Here is a 22,874-nt window from a genome sequence, read left to right as displayed (position 1 = left end):
CCGTGCTGTCCCAGAGACTGGGAAATGTTGATATCCAAAGGGATCTGGGTATCTATGTTCATGAGTCACTAAGAGTCACATGCAGGTGCAGCAAGCAATTAGTAAGGCAAATTGGATGTTAGCCTGAATCACAAGGAAATTGGAGTACAGGAGCAAAGATATCTTGCTGCAATTGTACAGAGTCTTAGTGAGACCACACCTGGAGAATCGCGCACAGTTGTGGACATAGAGGGAGTGGAATGGAGGTTCACCAGGCTAATCCCTGGGATGGCAGCATTATGGTATGAGGAGACTGGGCCTGATCTCCAGAGTTTCAAATAATGAGAGGTTATCACATTGAAACTTTGAACTTCTTACAGGGCTTGACCGGGTAGATGTGGATGGGATGTTTCCCCTGCCTGGTGGGTCTAAAACCAGGGGATGCTGTCAGCGGCAGGCCTGTTAAGGCTGAGACGAGGAGGAATTTCTTCACTCAGATGGGGGTGACTCTGGAATTCTCTACCCCAGAGGGAGGTGGAAGCTCAATCATAGAGTATGCTCAACAGGTTTCTCCATACAAATGACATGGGATATGGGGATAGTAAGGAAAAAGTCAGAGGCAGATGATCATCAGGATCTATTGCATAGCGGAGCGGGCTCGAGGGACTGAATGGCCTACGACTGCTCCTATTTCCTATGTCCCTTTGTAATTTTCATACCCAGATGTGGATTTCCAGCTGCAATGTTTGCCCACTCCTGTTATAGAAACTGATGTGGGGAAGCACTTTTCTAACACAAAGATAGTGATTAATGCCAGGACTGATCCAAGGGAAGAGGCGGCAAAAAGAAAATACCCTCCATAAACTTACTGCCTGTGCCCTAATTCACATCGAGCTCTGTTCACCCATCACCCCTGTGCTTATTGATCTACATTGTTTCCTGCTAATGCATCGCCTAACTTAAAATAGTCATCTTGTTGTTAAAATCCTGCAGTGGTCTGGCCCTCCCTATCTCTGTCAATTCCTCCAACCCTTTGAGATATCTGTGGGTCTGCAATTATGGTCTCTAGTCTATTTAGTTTTCCTTCACTTCACCACTGAACACCAGCTTCCTGGGCTCAATGCTTTGGAATTCCTCCCTAAAATTCTGAGTCTTTCTCTCCTTCTCTTCCTTTATGACACTCATAAATATCTATCATGTTGATGAAGCTTTTGATCACTGCCTTAATATCTCATGCTGTTGCTCTGTGTGAAATTATGTAATTACGGTTCCTTTGGAACACCTTACCACATTAAAGGCATTTTATAAAGGCACATTATTGCTGTACGTCACACAACTGCTTACTAAATTGATCACCACATTACAAAACTGCTACACAGGTAACCCTCATGAGTTACAGACCATATTGTCATGAGAATGTCACTTTAAAAAATGTTTGTCTGCTCAAGTTACTGCAGTGATGTCAGAATGTGGGTGGAGCTGAACTCTGGCTCTGCTTTTTAGTTTCACTTTGAGATAAGCTTGGGTATGTCTGTTTTTTTTGGTTTTGTTTCAGTGTTGGAGCTGCAGTCAGCCAGAGAATGTGTAATGTTGTTCTCTCTGCCATGTAAAGACTATCTAGATCATTTGGTGAATTCAGAGTGATAACTGTTCTCAGTAGTGAATTTAAACCTGAGGTGCTTCTGTTAAAAGGTTTTTTTAAATGTCTTATGGATGTTAAAAGGAAAGTTTAGGGATTACGTAGTGTTGTATTCTTTGGGGGTTGCATTTGAATTGATGGTTGCTAAGATGTTCACTATGTTTTTAAAAGTTTAACTTGAGTTTGTAGAATAAACATTGTTTTGCTTTAAAAAATACTTTTCCATTTCTGCTGTACCACACCGGTAGAGTGGGCCGTGTGCTCCCCATACCACAATCTAGTAAAAGTTGTGGGTCAGGTGAACTCCATGATACACTTTGGGGTCCTCTAAACCCTGGCCCATAACAATATAGAGGGACCTCTATGTTCCATTCAGCTGCTAACATATAAAGGATGATACCTGCACAATTACCAGATTACGTACGATTGCATTCAATTCGATGGTGCAGAGGTTAGAACAGATAGTTGAAAGCATAGCACTAAGCTACCTCAAATGTATGTCCCCCTATAGCATGGAACAGGGACAAAAGAGGCGAATGGCTTACTCCTGCCAATGTTAAAAATATTTCAAAACTATTTGTGAACTGCACTGTTTGTAACATTCATGACAACTGAAGAGAATGCGCACTAATAAAGCAGTGTTATCAAAGGGGATGGGTCAAGGCCACATTACTCACCGTATGAATTACAAATGATGTGAGTCTCGGGGTACGATTTCCACAAAATTCTGTCACACCACGACGGAACATTTGTGCGGACCTGTCGGCAGAAAGAGCACCTACATTCACACTACCATCACATTTATTCCAGTAGGATCATAGGCTGCTTCGTACTGCTCCATTTTGCCAGCTTCATCTGCTTTACCTGCCTTCCCGTCACCTCTCAGCATCTTTCAGAGAGCCGACACAGGAACGATGGGCCAAATGGCCTAGTTCTGTGCTGAGAATCATAGAATTTACTGGGCAGACGGAAGCCATTCGGCCCATCGAGTCTGCACCAGCGCTGGGAAAGAGCACCCTACCTAAGCCTACACCTCCACCCTATACCCGTAACCCAGTAACCCGACCCAACCTTTTTTGGACACCAAGGGCAATTTATCATGGCCAATCCACCTAACCTAAGCAGCTTTGGACTGTGGGAGGAAACCGGAGCACCCGGAGGAAACCCACACAGACACAGGGAGAACGTGCAAACTCCGCACAGACAGTAACCCAAGCTGGGAATCGAACCTTGGACCCTGGAGGTTTGAAGCAAGTGTGCTAACTACTGTGCTACCGTTCCGCCCACGTCCATACGTAGGCTGTGAAATATTGATATTCTATGAGGTTAAGGGATACAGGTCTCTGCATGTGAGAGATTTTACCTCTTCTTATATTTTTGTCCCTTTTTACTGGCTGGACATTGGAAATAGTTTGCAGATCCGACGAAGAGAGCCATTCAGTCGTCTTAAAAAGCTGCTAAATATCCCCTGAATTTAAAAAAAAGTCCCTTTGCACGAGACAAGGCTCATGACCAGCAAGCTGAACAGCCAGCTGTGACATCGGGAGACATGTTGGTCAGAATTTAAGTATTTTTCCCTGAGGTGGTGGGGAGGAAGAAGTGAAAAGGAACAGTTGTCAAACTTCCTCAAAGCTGAGCCTGACTCAAAGAAAGGTCACTTGCATTTTTTTTTGAGTGCAAGGAGGAAACGACCAAACGAGCGTTTGGACAAAAGGTTGTTGAACCGAACCGTTAGCCATTTCCCTCCCCACAGATGCTGCCTGACCTGCCACGGGTTTTGCCAGCATTTTCTGTTTTTATTTCAAATTTCCGACATATTCGCATTCAAATACGGACCTTGTTTCGCGAGCGTCAGCTGTGTGGTATAAATAGGAAACGACAATTCAAATGCTTTTCTTGATGGGGTGTTGAAAGTTCAAATTTAAATGGACATTAGTTGTTATAACCCAATTTAAATGTCAACGTTACTCAGTTCCCTTTTCGTAAGCAAAACTAATGGAACCATGGAATTTGATCCTAAATAACAGATTAAAAGCATTTGAGGATGCCATCACAGAACGCAACTTGATTTATTCAGCTGCCACTAATCACTGTCCCCGATTAAAGAGCAATCCCAGGTCTCAAAGCAAGGCTACCGGCCTTCCATGGAAAAACAGACAGGGGTGTGGAATGGCACCGTCCAACCACAAGTCAGAACCCAAAACAACTTCTGTGGCCTGGAATGAACCGTCTGAAAGAGCGACGGAAGCAGTTTGAAAAGTAATTTTCAAAGTAGAACACAGAACAATACAGCTCAGGTACAGGCCATTCAGCCCACCAAGCCTATACCCATCATGATACCACTCTTGGCCAAAGCCTCAGCACCTCCTTGTGCCGTATCTCTCTATATCCATCCTATCCATGTGTTTGTCAAGATGCTTTTTGAACTGAGCAGCACGGTGGCGCAGTGGTTAGCACTGCTGCCTCACGGCGCCGAGGTCCCGGGTTCGATCCCGGCTCTGGGTCACTGTCCGCGTGCAGTTTGCACATTCTCCTCGTGTTTGCGTGCCTTTCGCCCCCACGACCCCAAGATGTGCAAGGTAGGTGGATTGCCCACGCTAAATTGTCCCTTAATTGGAAAAAATGAATTGGGTACTTTAAATTTATATATTTTTTTAAAAGATGCATTTTGAACGCCGTTAATGTATCTGCTTCCACAACCTCCCCTGGCAGCGCGTTCCAGGCACTCACGACCCTCTGTATAAAAAACCTGCCACGCACATCTCCTCTAAACTTTGCCCCACAGACCTTAAACCTATGCCCCCTGGTGACTGTCCTGTCCACTCTGGGAAAGAGTGCATGCCCTTCCACTCTATCCATGCCCCTCATAATCTTGTAGATTTAAAACTGGGACCAGATAAATTCTTCAAAAAGGAAAAATTTGCAGATCTCTGGAGGAAAGAGTTTGAGGGGTAGGATGGTGGGGGTGTTAGGACTAATTAGGTCGCACTATCAAAGAGTCGGTACAGCCACAATGGGCAAGACAGCCTGCTCCTCTTCTGAAGAACCTATGATAAAAAGGAGTAGACGGTGCCTGCTCCATCACTTGATATCATGGCTAATCGTTCTCTTTTCCACTCTAATCCCATTTCCCTCAATTCCACGAATACCCCAAATCCTTTTGATCGTTGAGTATCCACAGTTTTTTGGGGTAGAGCATTTGTAAGATTCGTAGCCGTTTTTAGGGGCTCTAGTTCCAGACTTGATGGTTCCAAGACTTAAAATGCGCCCGGAGCTACTCATTAATTGCAAACCAATGGCCCTAATAATGCCATGATTACAGCAGCTTTATTGTGGGTGGTGACAAGAGGAGTGGGAGAAATGACAAGCAGTCTGCAAGATTAGCAACGTATGAAAGACTAGGAAAGCCGTTACATACCCCAGTAGGCTTCTGCTTGTGGCAAACGTAGACATCCCGGGAACCTCGCTCATATCGATACGTTGGAGGGAATGTGATTTCCTCTTCATCTACCGGTAGACCAAATATGAAACAAATGAGTCAAACCTTCTGGACGAAGCCTTGGCCATGAACAACGGACAATATAACAGGAGTACTTACAAAATCGAAGAAATATTTTACTTTTCTCTTTCTCCAGGTTTAGTTGGTCAACTTTCTGAAGAGGTTCAAACTCCTTCCTGTTAATGTAATTGAGTATGTCCTGAATGGAGAAACACAGAATGAAAAGGGAGCAAAATGCAAATGAGGTATTGAGAAATGATGCCAATGAGGCCAAGTTAGCCAATGTCAGCTTGGGATTAAAGATGGGACAAAGGGGGGCTGTGACTGTTCGCCTCACTGACTTTGAGTTACAGAAGGGGGATACCTCTGCGTCACTGTGGCTGTAACAGAGGGAACAGTTGGCACGGAGACGGTCACAAATCGGTCTATTTGGTTTACCTTATCAAAACCGAGTGTGTCTTTGGCTCTTTTCTTTAATATAAACTCTTTCATAATAAAAGATGACAACAGGATATCAGTGAGAAAGGATCTTGGTTCAGAAGATCATGATGTAGAATCACTAAGTTTGGAGATTAGAAATAGCAAGAGTCAGAAAGCTCCCGAACAGTACTTACACCACTGGACGAAGAATTAAAGAATTATTTATTAGAGCCTGTAACAAAGGCAATGTAATAGTTGTCGGGGGCTTTAATCTTCATATAGATTGATCAATCAAATTGGCAAAAGTGGTGTGGACAATGAGTCTATGGAATGCTCTCTTGACAGTTTCCTGGAGGAACACGTTGCGGAAACAACTAGGGATAAAGCTAAAGAGATAATTAATGTGTTGGCTGTGATTTTCCAAACTTCCCTACATTCTGGAATAGGGTGACAAATGTAGGAATTTCAGATGTATACTATATGTATTTGGTGCAGTAAGGGTTAAAAGTCTGGGTCAGCGTATGACTGCTGCAGTCATGCGTTTTAAAATCCGGGTTTGAAAGGCAGCAGACACATTTTGGAGAGAGGTGCAATTAAAGCATCGTAAAGGAAAGATCATAATTCATTCCAACCAAGTAAATTGTTTGCTGAAGTTGGGCTAATGGACTTTTGTTTAAATTAAGAAGGCTCCATGGGGAGTAGATAATTAGAGACATTGGGCGCGATTCTCCGCTCCCAACGCGGCCCGGGAGAATCGTGGGAGGGCCCCCCGACACAATTTTACGCCCCTCTGGCGCCCCCCGCGATTCTCTCCCTCTCCCCCCACCCCCGGCTCGGAAAAATCGCCGCTCGCCGTTTTTCCCGGCAAACGCCGATTCTCCGAGCCCGATGGGCCGAGTGGCCGGCTCTTCACGCCCGTTTCACGACGGCGGCAAACACACCTGGTCGCTGCATCCGTTTGGGGCATCTAGGGGCCCGATTGGGACGGAAGCACCACGACTGTGCTCGGGAGGGGACAGGTCCACGATCGGTGCCCACCGATCGTCGGGTCGACGTCCAAAACGGACGCACTCTTTTCCTCTCCGCCGCCCGGCAAGATCAAGCCGCCACGTCTTGCCGGGTGGCTGAAGAGAAAGACGGCCACCGCACATGCGCGGGTTCGTGCCGTCTGCGCGATGAAGTCATCCGCGCATGCGCAGGTTGGAACTGGCAACCCGCGCCTGCGCGAATGACTTCACATTCTCGGCGTGACGAGGTCGCTGCCAAGAAAGACGGAGGTCCGCTCCTAGCCCCCCGGGTGGGGTTGAATTAGGTGCGGGGAGCGGGCTCCGAGGCCATCGTGAACCTCGGCCGAGTTCACGACGGCCTTCACGAATTCGGCCCCCTGCGGAGAATTCCGCCCATTGTGTTTAGTTTTAGTCAGGTGATGTAGTTAATGGGAGGAGTCAGGGGCTGAGGCAGTCAGGTGTTGAGATTGTAGTTGAAGAAATTCAGTTTTAGATTGGGATGTGAACAGAGAAGCAACTGCTCTCAATACAGAGTTTAGTTCTGTCTGTGGACAGACTAGCAGTTTCTGGGGAAGAAAAAACAGTTCAGTTAAAGATTTGACTGGGACCAGACCAGACAAGCATCTGTTCTCAAGACAGTGAGTTAGGGTTTGCCTGTGTACAGGACAGAAGCAGTGTCTCAGGCTAGTGGTTTAAACAGTAGCTTGAGACAGGCAAAGATATGCAAGCTGTTTCCAGGAGGATCTCTTTCTCAAAGTGGTTTATCCAAGACATCCCTTTTCAGCGAGTTGGCTAACTGTATTTTAAAGTGGACTTTGACCGGAGATGGGTTTTGCTTGAGTGGAGATAAAAGATAACAGTTAGGAACTGTTGCTTCGTTGTCATTGTTAAGCATTGTTTAACAGGTAATTGCAAGCTATTTCTCATGGAATGTTTAAGTTATTTTAATTCTGTGTTAGTAATATATTATCCCTATTTGTGCGTTGAATCACTCCTGGAGCAAAGTATCCATTCCTCACAGTCTTACAAATGAAACAAAATATTGGAGTTCTGTCCAGTATCCTAGCAACAGTTGAGGTCTGGGATCGTAATAATGGTACCAGCAGATTAGAAATTAGCAAATGTGACACTACTATTCAAGAAAGGAGGGAGAGAAAACAAGTTAGCCTGACATATTATTGATGCCAGAATCTATTGAGTCTTAACAATGCACTTGGAAAATCAAAGAATGATTAGAACAAGTTAACATGGTTTTACAAAAGGGAAATCCTAGAGTTTTTTTTTTAAAAGGTGTATTTCATCGGATAGATAAAGAGGAACCAATAGATGCTGTATGCTTGGATTTCAAAAGACATTTGATAAGGTGTCACACAAAAGGTTAATACACAATATAGGGCACATGGAGTCGGGTGGTAGATCAGCATGGGTGGAGGACTGGTTAACAACAAGAAGCAGAAAGTAGGGACAAATGGGGCATTTCCAAGTTGGCAGGGTGTGACTAGCGAAGTGCCCCGAAGATCGATGCTGGGGTCTCAGCTATTTATCTATATTAATGTCTTAGATCAGGGGTTCCCAACTAGTGTACCATGAAGGCCTCACATGTGGCGTAAAATAAGGTTCAAAATGATTACACATTAATGTAAATAAACTAAATTGAATCTTAATTTTCAGCTCCGTGGTCGGCATCTCCAAGTCCCGATGAAGCTCGGGCCTCCCACACATACGTCGGCTGGGAATGGGGCACAAATGCATGGTTTGGATTGTTTTATGTTGGTAATCCGAACCGTCATGCGCTGGTCGGGAATTGGCCACACTTACACAATTCGGAATTTTTAACATCAGTTCGGGCTATGCGTACGACCAACGTAAAAAAATCAGAACTGCGCATAAGTGACCCTTTCCGGCTGGCACAGACATGGTTCACATTACCAATATAAAACATCCCAAACCTTGCACACTCAGTTCTTCCCTGGCTGATGTATGCACAGGAGTTCCCAAGTTCTTTGGGAATTGGAGATCTTGACCACGGAGTTGAAGGCAAAGGCCCTGTAGCGCCTGAGCAAAAACTCAAAAGCCTGGAAGAAGAGAGGGAGACAGGGAGGGGTAGAAAACATGAGAGAAGAGAGAAACAAAAAAAAACAATGTTCCCACTAGAGGAAGAAGACAGAGACAAGAAACAGGAACCACTAAACTTAAGAGAAGGAGAAATAGGCTCCAATATTATATTTGACTTGCAAATGGCTTTAATTATAAACTATTGTAAAAATTGTATTAAATGGTGGCTTTACATGTTTTTTGGAAGTTTTAGAGATACATAGTTTTTGTGAGAGGGCAGTTCAGTTGGAGAAAAGAAGAGGTGTGCCTCAATATGCTTGATAATATAAAAGTGCGCCATGACATAAAAAAGGTTGGGAAACACTGACTTAGAAGAGTCAGAGAGTAACGTATCTAAGCATTCTGATCATCCAAAACTAGATGGGAAAATAAGCTGTGAGGAGACTGAGCTGTGACGTGGCGGCATGGTGGGTTTCCTCCGGGTGCTCCAGTTTCCTCCCACAGTCCAAAGATGTGCAGGTTAGGTAGATTGGCCGTGATAAATTGCCCCTTAGTGTCCAGGGATGTGGTTAGGTGGGAATATGGTGTTACGGAGATAGGGAGTGTGCTTAGGTAGGATGCTCTTTCAGGGGGTTGGCGCAGTCGATGGCCCTAATGGTCTCCTTCTACACTGTAAGAATTCTATGGGTCTATGGAGTCAGAGGCTGCAACGAGATATAGTCACAGGTTAAACGAGTGGACAAGAAGATGGCAGATGGCGTATAACATGGGAAAGTGTGATGTTTGGTCGCAAGAGTAAAAAAGCAGAATTTTCTTTTTAAGAGGAGTGAAACTTGAAAATGTTGATATTCAAAGAGACTTGTGTGTACACGCAGGTACAGCAAGCAATTAGGAAAGCAAATGCTGTGTTGGGCTTTATTGCAAGAGGATTGAAGTACAAGAATTATACAGGCTTCACAGCACCAGGGTCCCAGGTTCAATTCCTGGCTCAGCTCACTGCCTGCACGTTCTCCCCGTGTCTGCGTGGGTTTCCTCCGGGTGCTCCGGTTTCCTCCCACAGTCCAAAGACGTGCTATCAGGTCATTTGAACATTCTGAATTCTCCCTCTATGTACCTGAACAGGCGCTGGAGTGTGGCAACTAGAGGCTTTTCACAGTAACGTCACTGCAGTGTAATGTCAGCCTACTTGTGACATTAATAAAGATTATTTTTAAAAATGTAATTTTACAGACTAACAACACCATCTGGAATCTGGTCTCCATATTTAAGGAAGGATATGAACGTATTAGAGGTGGTGCAGCAAAGGTTCACTAGAATGGTCCCCTGGGCTGACAGGGTTGTCCGATGATGAGATGCTGACTAAATTGGTTTGGCATTCTTGGGCGTTTAGAAGAATGGGAGATGATCTCATTGAAATATTCAAGATTCTGAAGAGGCTGAACAGAATCGATACCGAGACATTGTTCCCCCTCGCTGGGGAATCTAGCGCAAGGATGAGGGGGCTAGTTTTTAAAACTGGGGTAAGGAGAAACTTCTTCATTCAAAAGGGTTGTGAATTTTTGGAATTCTCTACCACAAACGATTGTGAGGGTGCTCCATCACTCCATACATTTATGATGTGGAGATGCTGGTGTTGGACTGGGGTGAGCACAGTAAGAAGTCTTACAACACCAGGTTAAAGTCAAACATGTTTGTTTCAAACACTAGCTTTCGGAGCACTGCTCCTTCCTCAGGTGCTTCACCCGAGGAAGGAGCAGTGCTCCGAAAGCTAGTGTTTGAAACAAACATGTTGGACTTTAACCTGGTGTTGTAAGACTTCTTACTGTCCATACATTTATGGCTGAGACACCCCAATTTTTCTTGTCTTAGGAAACCAAATGGGTTATGGGGAGTGGGCAGGAAAGTGGATTGAAGACCAAGATCCACCATGTTCACACAATGGCAGAGCAGGCTTGACAGGCCATATAGTCTACTCATCCTCCTATTTCTTACGAAATTGGAGCGTTGCTGGAAAGGAAATAATTTGTTGCCCATTCGGAATTGACCTTGAGAAGATGGTGGTGGAGCTCTCACCTTGAACTGCTGCTGCAGTCCATCTGGGTCTGGGCACACTCGCTGCTGTTTGCAGTTATAGTTTTTTGACCCAAGGGAGGTGAAGGAACAGTGATATCGTTCCCATCCCTGGACAGGATGAGCCAGCTGACCACGGTACCATGGTGCAGAAGGCCATTCAAGAGGGGGGAGTAAAAAGACAAGTAGTTGTTATAGGGGATTCTATAATTAGGGGGACAGATAGTATCCTATGCAAGCTGGATCGGGAGTCTCGCATGGTGTGTTGCCTGCCCGGTGCCAGGGTGCGGGACATCTCTGACCGGCTTGAAAGGATATTGGAGCGGGAGGGGGAGGATCCAGTTGTTGTGGTCCACGTTGGGACTAACAACATAGGTAAAGCTAGGGTGGAGGACCTGTTCGGGGACTATCAAGCACTAGGAAGAAAATTGAAATACAGGTCCTCAAGGGTCATAATCTCCGGATTACTGCCCGAGCCACGTGCCAATTGGCATAGGGACAAGAAAATTAGGGAAGTAAACACGTGGCTAAGGGATTGGTGTGGGAAAGAAGGATTCCACTTCATGGGACATTGGCATCAGTTTTGGAACCGGGGGGATCTGTACCGTTGGGACGGTCTCCACCTGAACCGATCTGGAACCAGTGTTCTAGCGAAGAGGATAAATAGGGTGGTCAGTAGGACTTTAAACTTCTGAGTTGGGGGGAAGGGAAAGTGAAAGCGACAGGGAGCATGGAGTTAAATGGCAAGATACGCAGGAGGATAACATGTAGGCAGGTGGATTTAAGCTTGAGGCAGACTAGGAATTCAACAAAAAGGAAGGATAGCTTTGGACATCTTAGGACTTCCAATATCTGTAATGATAAGAAAGTTAGCATTAAGGCACTTTACCTGAATGCTCGTAGCATTTGTAACAAAATAGACAAACTAATGGCACAGATCATCGTGAATGATTATGATGTGGTAGGCATCACAGAGACATGGCTGCAGGGGGTTCAGGGCTGGCAGTTAAACATCCAAGGATATACAACCTATCGAAAAGACAGGGAGGTGGGCCGAGGGGGTGGGGTTGCCTTGTTAGTTAAGAACAAAATTAAATCTATGGCACTAAACGACATAGGGTCGGATGATGTGGAGTCTGTGTGGGTAGAATTGAGGAACCACAAAGTCAAAAAAAACCATAATGGGAGTTATGTACAGGCCTCCTAACAGTGGTCAGGACCAGGGGCGCAACATGTACCGGGAAATAGAAAAGGCATGTCAGAAAGGCAAGGTCACGGTGATCATGGGGGACTTCAATATGCAGGTGGATTGGGTAAATAACGTAGCCAGTGGATCCAAAGAAAAGAAATTCATGGAATGCTTACAAGATGGCTTTTTGGAACAGCTTGTCATGGAGCCCACAAGGGAGCAGGCTATTCTGGACCTAGTGCTATGTAATGAATCAGACTTTATAAAAGATCTTAAAGTAAGGGAACACTTAGGAAGCAGCGATCATAATATGGTTGAGTTCAGTCTGCAGTTTGAAAGAGAGAAGGCAAAATCGGATGTAATGGTGTTACAGTTAAATAAAGGTAATTACGAGGGCATGAGAGAGGAACTGGCGAAAATCGACTGGAAGCAGACCCTAGTGGGGAAGACAGCAGAGCAAAAATGGCAGGAGTTTGTATGCATAATTGAGGACACTGTACAGAGGTTCATCCCCAAGAAAAGAAAGATTATCCGGGGCGGGATTAGACAGCCATGGCTGACAAAGGAGGTCAGGAAATGTATCAAAGAAAAAGAGAGATCCTATAAAGTGGCCAAAAGCACTGGGAAATCAGAAGATTGGGAAGGCTACAAAAACAAACAGAGGTTAACAAAAAGACAAATAAGGAAGGAGAGGATCAAATATGAAGGCAGGCTAGCCAGTAATATAAGAAATGATAGTAAAAGTTTCTTTCAATACATAAGAAACAAACGACAGGCCAAAGTAGACATTGGGCCAATTCAAACTGATTCCGGAAGGCTAGTGATGGGAGACGAGGAAATGGCTGGAGAACTTAATAAGTACTTTGCGTCTGTCTTCACAGTGGAAGACATGAGTAATATCCCAAAAATTATAGAGGGTCAGGGGGCTGAGTTGAGTATGGTTGCCATTACAAAAGAGATGGTGCTAAAAAAAGCTAAAAGGTCTTAAAATTGACAAATCTCCTGGCCCCGATGGGCTACACCCTAGAGTTCTGAGGGAGGTGGCTGAAGAAATAGCGGAAGCGTTGGTTGAGATCTTTCAAAAATCACCGGAGTCAGGGAAAGTCCCGAACGATTGGAAGATCGCTGTTGTAACCCCCTTGTTCAAGAAAGGATCAAGACAAAAGATGGAAAATTATAGGCCAATTAGCCTAACCTCGGTTGTTGGTAAAATTCTAGAATCGATCGTTAAGGATGAGATTTCTAAATTCTTGGAAGAGCAGGGTCGGATTAGAACAAGTCAACATGGATTTAGTAAGGGGAGGTCGTGCCTGACGAACCTGTTAGAATTCTTTGAGGAGGTGACAAGTAGGTTAGACCAGGGAAACCCAGTGGATGTGGTCTATCTGGATTTCCAAAAGGCCTTTGATAAGGTGCCACACAGGAGGCTGCTGAGTAAGGCGAGGGCCCATGGTGTTCGAGGTGAGCTACTGGCATGGGTTGAGGATTGGCTGTCTGACAGAAGGCAGAGAGTTGGGATGAAAGGTTCTTTTTCGGAATGGCAGCCGGTGACCAGCGGTGTCCCACAGGGTTCAGTGTTGGGGCCGCAGCTGTTCACCATATATATTAATGATCTGGATGAAGGGACTGGGGGCATTCTAGCGAAGTTTGCCGATGATACAAAGTTAGGTGGTCAGGCAGGTAGTGCTGAGGAAGTGGGGAGGCTGCAGAAGGATCTAGACAGTTTGGGAGAGTGGTGCAGGAAATGGCTGATGCAATTCAACGTGAGAAAATGTGAGGTCTTGCACTTTGGAAAAAAGAATCCAAGCATAGACTACTTTCTAAACGGTGAGAAAATTCATAATGCCAAAGTACAAAGGGATCTGGGAGTGCTAGTCGAGGATTCCCTAAAGGTAAACATGCAGGTTGAATCTGTGATTAAGAAAGCGAATGCAATGTTGTCATTTATCTCAAGAGGGTTGGAATATAAAAGCAGCGATGTGCTACTGAGCCTTTATAAGGCTCTGGTTAGGCCCCATTTGGAGTACGGTGTCCAGTTTTGGGCCCCACATCTCAGGAAGGACATACTGGCACTGGAGCGTGTCCAGCGGAGATTTACACGGATGATCCCTGGAATGGCGGGTCGAACATATGATGAACGGCTGAGGATCCTGGGATTGTATTCATTGGAGTTTAGAAGGCTAAGGGGAGATCTAATAGAAACTTACAAGATAATACATGGCTTAGAAAGGGTGGATGCAAAGAAACTGTTTCCGTTAGGCGAGGAGACGAGGACCCGTGGGCACAGCCTTAGAATTAGAGAGGGTAAATTCAGAACAGAAATGCGGAGACATTTCTTCAGCCAGAGAGTGGTGGGCCTGTGGAATTCATTGCCGCGGAGTGCAGTGGAGGCCGGGACGCTAAATGGCTTCAAGGCAGAGATAGATAAATTCTTGATGTCGCGAGGAATTAAGGGCTACGGGGAGAATGCTGGTAGGTGGAGTTGAAATGCCCATCAGCCATGATTGAATGGCGGAGTGGACTCGATGGGCCGAATGGCCTTACTTCCACTCCTATGTCTTATGGTCTTATGGTCTTAATCAGGATGGCGTGCATCCCGATAGAGAGAGGTTACAGGTAGTGATGTCCCCATGTGTCTGCTGTCCCTCCAGGTTGTGGTTTGGAAGGTTATGTTGAGGATCCTTGGAGATTGGCTGTAGCACATTCCTGCCTGAAGAGTGAAGAGGCTCGGGTGCTTGAACCCTACTCCTGCTGTCGACTGGAGCCACAACTTGGGATTCCAATTGAATCCAGCAGGATTCCCGTGCCCAGTGGCTGTGGGGGACGCCCCCTCCCAATGGGAATTCCTGATTGTCAAATAGGACTAACAGGTCTTGCTATTGGCTGGTTTTGGCCATGGAAGACAGCATTCACCTTGCCTCAGCCTGGTAATCAGCATAATAATCCTTCCATTGTTCTCCATGAGCGGAATGTGAAGATGTGAAAGCAGCTTCATCAGCAGCACTCTGCGGCTATCACCCATGTTGTTCCATTTCAAAATAAATAATTTGGGGTGGAGGAAGGCTGTGGTGAAACATTTCTGTGCTGCTTAATCCCTGTCGATGAGGTGAGTTACTCAGCCAGAGAACATCACTGCAGATTTCCTCGGTGTAACCAAACCTTCTTCAGCAGCTGCTTCAACAATAACCTTTCCTCCATCATTTTTTAAAAATATAAATTTAGAGTACCCAATTCATTTTTCCAATTAAGGGGCAATTTAGTGTGGCCAATCCACCTACCCTACACATCTGTGGGTTGTGGGGGTGAGACCCACGCAGACACGGGGGGAATGTGCAAACTCCCCACAGACAGTGACCCTGCACCAGGATCGAACCCGGGTCCTTGGCGCCATGAGGCAGCAGTGTTAACCACTGCGCCACCCACCCCTTTCCTCCATCATGAGCGCAGTGTTCAACTCCTCACATATTTAGGCATTCTATGGCCACATGCAGCAATACCTGGACAACATACAGGCTTGGGCTGAGAAGTAGCAAATATCATTTGCATTCCACATGTGCCAGGCAATGACCATCTCCAATGAAAGAGAATCTAATCATTGTCCCTTGATGTTCAATGGCATTATCACATTGTTGAAACTCCCACCACTAACATTCTGGAGGTTAGTATTGAACAAAAAATTAATTGGACCAGGATATAATTACTGTGGTGACAAGAGCGGGTCAGAGGCTGGGAATTCTGTGGTAAGTAACCCACTTCCTGACTCGCCAAAGCATGTCCCCTATCTACAAATCACAGATCAGGAATACGATGGAATACTCTCCATTTGCCTGGATGAGTGCAGCTCCAACAACATACAAGCTCAATGCCATCCAGTACAAAGCAGCCTGCCTACTGAGCACCCCATCACCACCTTCAACATTCACTCCCTACACATCCAGCGCATACAGCAGTGTTTACCATTTACAAGAGGAACTGCAGCAACTCTCCAAGACTCCTCAGACAGCACCTTCCAAAGCCGTGACCTCCCATCACCCAGAAGGACAAGAGAAGGAGACACATGGAAACACAATCATCACCTCCAAACTCCCCTTCAAGTCGCACACCTTCTCGACTTGGAACTATATCTCATTGCTTCACTGTCGCTGGGTCAAAATCCTGAAACATCCTTCGGAGCAGCATTGTGGGTGTATCTACACCACATGGACTGCAGAGACTCCTCTCAAGGGCAAATAGGGATGGGCATTAAATGCTGCTTTTGTCAACGATGCCCACATCCCATGGGAAATAATTTAAAAGAATAAGTCCAGATTCCCGATGAGTGAAAAGCTAACGATCAGAGCTGTGCAGACAGTACCCAACACCGAGACAATGACTTGTCTGGCTGGCTCAAGAGCCTGTGGAAAATCAATTAGGGATACTTGATTGCATTTCTGTTGGCTGATGCAAAAGCCTGGGTGCCTGCAACCAGCCTTTAGGATAACAGAATCTACTGCAAGTACATCAAAGGAATGTCCCTCTCCCCCCTCACCCCCAATTTTACTTAATACCACCAACAGTAAATGTGACAATGAAGGTTGCTCTCCCTTCCACCTAGATAATGTGACACAATTCCATTTTGACGTAGTGTGTATTTTATTGTTGCAAGTTAAGATCACCTGGATATGGCCAGTCCCACCTCCCTCTCTATCACAGTAATTGGACCACAGACTGGCTGCAATTGAAAGTTGAGTAAATCAAAGGGCCTACAATTTATTTCTCAAGACAACCAGCACATGCTCCGTGCAATGACATTGTCACGTACGAAACAGTACCATCCCGGGCAGGAAGGCCCCATGCTTGAGCCTGGGCCAGGACAGGTGACAGAAGGTGTGCTGATTGGGTTGTGTTATTAGCGTCAGCAGTTCTGGGCTACAGAGAGGATGGCAAAAAATTGCAGAAAAATCAGGCAGTTATCCCCAGCAGAAAGTCCAGGCAACATAGATAGGTACCGACACCATGTCTCACCTGATCAAATTGTGCAAAGATAGGCGGCAATGCTTCCTTGGGTCTAATAGTCAGCCAATGCTCTCTGCCTAGGCTTGGTTGAATCAATGAAAGGACTGTTAGGAGAAGACAGGATGAGTGCCCAATGCCTGTGGATCTACACCCCTGGACGAGACAGCATGCTAAGAGGCAATGTCACCTACCTGCAGCTCCATGTCCAGCCGATAATTGAGGTCCCCAAACCAAAAGAGATGCGTGAAACGTAACGAGATGTCAAAGGAGCTCAATTGCTTGTCACCAAGAGAAAGTAACCGCAGGATATCCAAGTAATTCTGATTCCGCCTGAGTGTGACAAACAGGATTGGAAGAAGACGCATTTCAATCTGGTTCCCTGCTTCACTTCACTCTTAATTTTATCTCTTGCTTGGTTTCACTTGCCCAAATTGGGAAAGATCTTTTCCCTTTGAATGGAACCACTTGCTCCCACAACTAAAGGCCACAAGATTTCCCCAGCATCACTGCCAAATATCTTACATATAACAATAGATCAAAGCTTTGCTGTGGGGAAAGCTGCAGAGAAGGAATACAAGGCGTCTAAGGAGGCTGCTGGCTCAGCATTGTCAAAACAAACCAGCTAAGTTGCAGCTCTCCTCCTTCCCCTTCCCCTTCCCCTCCGCCCCCCCCCCCCCCCCCCCCCCCCCCCCCCGCCCCCGCCCCCCATCGGATGGTAAAACATCCAGGAGAGTCAACCACATCGCTGTGGTCCTGGAGTCGCATGCAGGCCAATTAAATGATTTCCCTCCAAAAAGAAATTGCTGGAAAATCTCAGCAGGTCTGGCAGCATCTGTAGGGAAAGAAAAGAGCTAACGTTTCGTGTCCAATGACTCTTTGTCAAAGCTTTGTAAATGATTTCCCTCTCTGCAGGATATCAGAGTGATAGTTTTTAAATATGGGTTTATACAACAATTGGTGATGAGAGTCATGGTCACCAAGAGTAGTGTTCAGTTCCAGGTTTTTTTAATCATGAATTGAATTGAAATGCCACCATGGTGAGATTTGAACCCATGCCCCCAGAACATGTGCCAGGACCTTTGGATTACTAGGTTGAGTGACATTACCACTCTACCACTACCACCCACTTTCTAGGGAAAGTGATCCTTCTGAATATTGGTTCAGGCTTAAGGGGCTTTTGCTCCTATTTATGTTATTCATCCCTCATTCTTGGGAGTCAACAGAATATCAATTATTTATCCTGCAAAATCCAGAAAATGACTTCTGTGACACTAACCCAGGATATGCAGGCTTACTGAAAAAAAAGGAAAACTTGATTTGCCATGGCCAGAGGCAGGTTTCCTCCCGAATCACATATTTCCGAATGCTTCTTTTAAGCGAACACCAAAAAGGCTGAGAGGTGACCGAATGGAGGTCTTTAAAATTCTTAAAAGCTTTGATAGAGTGAATACAGAGAAAATGTTCCTCCTGTGGGAACGAGCATAACTAGAGGCCCTCAATGTAAGATCGCCACCTTGAAATTCCCACAGGGAATTCCCAGGAATAGCTTTACCCAGCGAGTGGTGAGAATGTGAAACTCACTACCAAGAGGTTGAAGCAAATACTGCAGATAAATTTAAAGGGGAGATCGACATGCATTTGAGGGAAAAGGGAATGAAGGATTACAACCATAAGGAGGAGGTTTGAGTGGAGCACAAACCCAGCATGGACTGGCTGGGACAAATGACCTGTTTCTCTGCTGCATATCCCATGTAATTGTCACATTTGTTTAGCCTACATTTGTTGATTGTAAATATGTATATGTCCTGCATACCCAGCATTATGCCTTTAAAGGTGTTTCACCTGACATAGGGTATATAGATGTGTGGATGTTCTCTGACGATTTCACAATGTTCAGCACCATTCGCATCTCCTCAGACACTGAATCAGTCCATGTACATATGCAGCAAGACCTGGACAATGTCCAGGCTCGGCAGACAATTCACAAGTAACATTTACGCCATACAAGTGCCAGACAATGACTATCTCCTAAAAGAGAGGATCTAACCATCGTTCCATGACATGCATTACCTTTGCTGAATCCCCACTATGAATGAAATGAAATGAAAATCGCTTATCGTCATGAGTAAGCTTCAATGAAGTTACTGTGAAAAGCCCCTAGTCGCCACATTCCGGCGCCTGTCCGGGGAGGCTGGTACGGGAATCGAACCGTGCTGCTAGCCTGCTTGGTCTGCTTTAAAAGCCAGCGATTTAGCCTGGTGAGCTAAACCAGCCACTATCTACATCCTGGGGGTTACCATTAACAGAAAATGAACTGAACTGGGCGGCAAGGTAGCAGAGGTTAACACTGTTGCTTCACAGCGCCAGTGTCCCAGGTTCGATTCCCGGCTTGGCTCACTGTCTGTGCGGAGTCTGCACGTTCTCCCCATGTCTGCGTGGGGTTCCTCCGGTTTCCTCCCATAAGTCCCGAAAGACGTGCTGTTAGATAATTTGGACATTCTGAATTCTCTGTGTACCTGAACAGGCACCGGAGTGTGGCAACTAGGGGTTTTCACAGTAACTTCATTGCAGTGTTAATGTAATCCTACTTGTGACAAGAAAGATTATTATTATTAATACTGTGGCTGCAAGAGCAGGCCAGGGGCTGGGAATCCTGCAGTATGCACTCACCTCCCCACTCCCCAAAGCCTGTCCACCACCTAAAAGGAACAAGTAATACTCTCCTCCTGCCTGGATGAGTGTAACTCCGACACACTGAAAAAGCTCAACACCATCCAGGACACAGCAGCTCGCTTGACTGACACCCTATCCACAGTCACTCCCGCCATCTTCAACACACAGTGACAGCCGTATTTACCATCTACAAGATGCACTGCAGGAACTCACTAAGCTTCTTTAGACAGCGCCATCCAAACCCATAACCACTAACACCTAGAAGGAAAAGGGCAGCAGGAACATGTGAAAAACGCCAACTGCAAGATCCCCATCAAGCCACTCACCACCCTGACTTGGAAATACATCGCCGTTCCTTCACTATCACTAGGTCAAAATCCTGGAACTTCCTTCCTAACAGCACTGTGGGTGTACCTACACCACATGGACTGCAGCGGTTCAAGAAGGCAGCTCACCACCATCTTCTCAAGGGATGTGCAACAAATGCTAGCCTAACCAGTTTAGCCCCCATCCTGTAAAAATGCATTTTAAAATTTACCCCCACGGTTTAAGTGTTGCTGAAAGTCCTCAATAATTTGCTCCAATTGGTATCCTGTGCAGGATATTCGCACGGTCTGACACCTCTCGAAGGAATGCTGCACAAGTCATTAAACAAAGAGCTCGACTACCTCGTCCGGTGGAAGTTGAAGATTCCAAGACAACTCCAAGAGGAGCAGAGGTGTTCCTCCTGATATTCTAGTAAACATTTCTCCCTTCAATTAGCAACTAAACCAGATTAACAAAATGGGATTTTCCAAGCACAAAATGCCTCTTTAAAAAAAAATCTACATGTAATCTCGTTTTGAATGTAATTTACTGTGCACAGAATTCACAAGGGCAACAGGGTAAAGGGTGGGTGTACACATTTTTGCCTCTGAAATTGTAATTTCCGAAGCGCTTCAGCCCACACTTGTACACTGAGCATCTAATTCATAAGGGATGTGCGAAGGGTTAAAAGCATCAATCTTTGTATTGTAGAAAATGTAGAATCTGCATTTCTATTAACAGGATGTCTCCAAATGTTTCACCCAGTGAATGAACTACTTTGTATAGTCCAGTCACTGCTGTAACGTTGGAAACATTACAGTCCTGTGGCGCACACCAAGCTCCCACTATCAGCAATATGCGAATGACCAGATTCTGTGATATTAGTTGAGAGATGAGTGGCAGGCAGGATTCTGTGGAACAGTGCCATGGGATCTTTTATGACAGCTGGGGGCAGATATGTCCTTGGTTTGCTATCCTACCCCTTAGATAATGCACCACGGCACTGGATGATCAGCCTAGATTTCGAACTTGTGTGAAATTTTACAGATACAAATGGAGGTACAACCCGGCTGAAATAAAGGCAGAAAATGTTGGCAATGCACAGTAGACCTGGCAGCAGCTGAAAAGGAGATGGTTACGTTTCAGATGGGCACCCTCCATTGATCAAATTGCAGGTGGACCTAATGCACATTTCTACCAGTTTTGGCTTTTTTACTACTTCATGTACAGCAGTCATTTTCTCTTTTCGATTGCAGTCAGACCTGGGGAGCAACGTCCTCTAAGCGCTGAGCATCGTTGACACAATAAGCACAGTTAGAACAGGTCAGTCTTCTTGTGAAAACTTGGATGTTGCGGAATACTTGCTGGAAAACTGAGATACAGCAGCCTTGGAAGCACCCTGTGATCCCCAAAAATAACAACTAGAAGTAGTAAAAACAGAAAGTGCTGGCAATATTTAGCAGGTCTGGCAGCATATATGATGAGAGAAATACAGTTAAGGTTTTGAGTGGAATATTACTTCTCTTCAGAACCTTCTGCGTCATTTTCTTGTTTTTAAAATTTAGGTATATCCAATTTTGTTTTCTCCCCAAGTAAGGGGCAATTTAGAGCGGCCAATCCACCTACCCTGCACAGCTCTGGGTCGTGGGGGTGAGACCCACATAGACACGGGGAGAATGTGCAAACTCTATATGGACAGTGACCCAGGGCCGGGATCAAACCTGGGACCTCAGTGCCGTGATACAGCAGTACTAACCATTGCGCCACCGTGCCGCCCTTTGAAGAGTAATTTTCAACTTGAAACATTAAATATTTTTCTCTCCGCAGATGCGATCAGATCTGCTGAGTACTTCCAGCATTCTGCTTTCATTTCCGATTTCCAGAATCTGCTTTTATGTATTTGCTTTTATTTTAATGACTAGAAGCACCTTTGTCTCAGGTTGCTCCACGTTAAACAACTTTCTATTTACACCCACCTCGCAGACTTCTCATTACCAGATGTTAAGTGACAGTTAACGAATCCAAATGAAGTTCCATTAAACATAAAAGAAACACCAACAGCGCCTTTGTTACCTATGGATAATGAAGAAATACTTTTGTAAACATCATATGAAAGGATGTGCATTTTCCAGTGTCTTTAACGTAGTGAAATGCCCCCATGGGATTTTCCAGATTAATCAGACAAAATCTGACAGAGTCAGGCAAGGAGATATTAGGGCGGGTTGGTTAAAGAGGCATGTTGCAAACGGTGCAGTGAAATAGAGAAAGGTAAAAAGAGGGAGCAGTTTTGGGAGAGAATTCCAGAGCTTAAAGATTCAGCAGTCAAAGGCACAGCCGCTAATGGTGGAGCGATTGAAATCAGGAATATTGCAAGAGGTCAGAAGGAGAGGAACCCAGAGAAGGAAGATTAGGTGGTGCTGGGCAGGAACAAAAGATGCAGGGGAGGTGGAAATAAGCAACTGACGAGTTTCAAGAGCATTCTGAAGACATGAAGTGAGCATTGCAGGCGGAGCAATTTTGGGTAGAGGCTCCAGAGGAACAGACTGGTTGAGGCATCATCCTCCAGTGACAGAATGGAGGAACAGCGGTTCGCAGGATCAGGAAGAGCAAGAGGCCATGTCCAAGGATGTACAGCCACACACAACTGCCCAAACCACAATGAAGATAATGGAAATAAGTACCTCATGCTTGTAAGCGATGCTAGAGGACTATGAAAATTGGTATAGATATAAGCCACAAAATTGGGACTGAAGAGTTTGGGATGAGCAAACTTCAAGGTTAATTCTGTAGCAGAAATATTCCAACACTTTGAGCCTTGCTTGCGATTTGATTGTCGTAACTACTTCCTGCACCCAAGGGCTCTGCATTTCTCCAATCCCGAATTGGTTTTTTAAAAACTCATTTATAGAATGTGGCATCACTGCTTGGGCCAGCAATTATAGCCCATCTCAAATTGTCCTTGAACTGAGTGACTTTCTAGGCCATTGAAAGGACAGTGTCAACCACATTCCTGAGAGTCTGGAGTCACATGTAGGCCAGACC

At 45.4% G+C, this 22,874-nt stretch overlaps 1 protein-coding gene across 1 annotated transcript in view; it reads right to left on the bottom strand.

Moving 5' to 3' along the window:
* Window positions 1-22,874, bottom strand: part of inppl1a (inositol polyphosphate phosphatase-like 1a) — a 219,207-nt gene that overhangs the window by 37,445 nt on the left and 158,888 nt on the right. The window contains exons 14-18 of the mRNA XM_038817686.1: window positions 21,809-21,905; window positions 17,045-17,183; window positions 5,217-5,316; window positions 5,037-5,125; window positions 2,296-2,377 (exon numbers count right to left, since the gene is read on the bottom strand). Of these exons, the coding sequence (XP_038673614.1) occupies window positions 2,296-2,377; window positions 5,037-5,125; window positions 5,217-5,316; window positions 17,045-17,183; window positions 21,809-21,905 (507 nt within the window). The remainder of the gene's footprint in view (window positions 1-2,295; window positions 2,378-5,036; window positions 5,126-5,216; window positions 5,317-17,044; window positions 17,184-21,808; window positions 21,906-22,874) is intronic.

The sequence above is a fragment of the Scyliorhinus canicula genome, chromosome 14 (assembly GCF_902713615.1).
Source record: "Scyliorhinus canicula chromosome 14, sScyCan1.1, whole genome shotgun sequence".
NCBI classification, from domain to species: Eukaryota; Metazoa; Chordata; class Chondrichthyes; order Carcharhiniformes; family Scyliorhinidae; genus Scyliorhinus; species Scyliorhinus canicula.
Note: the sequence above shows the minus strand (reverse complement) of the source record. Positions and strands in the feature narration are given on the sequence as shown.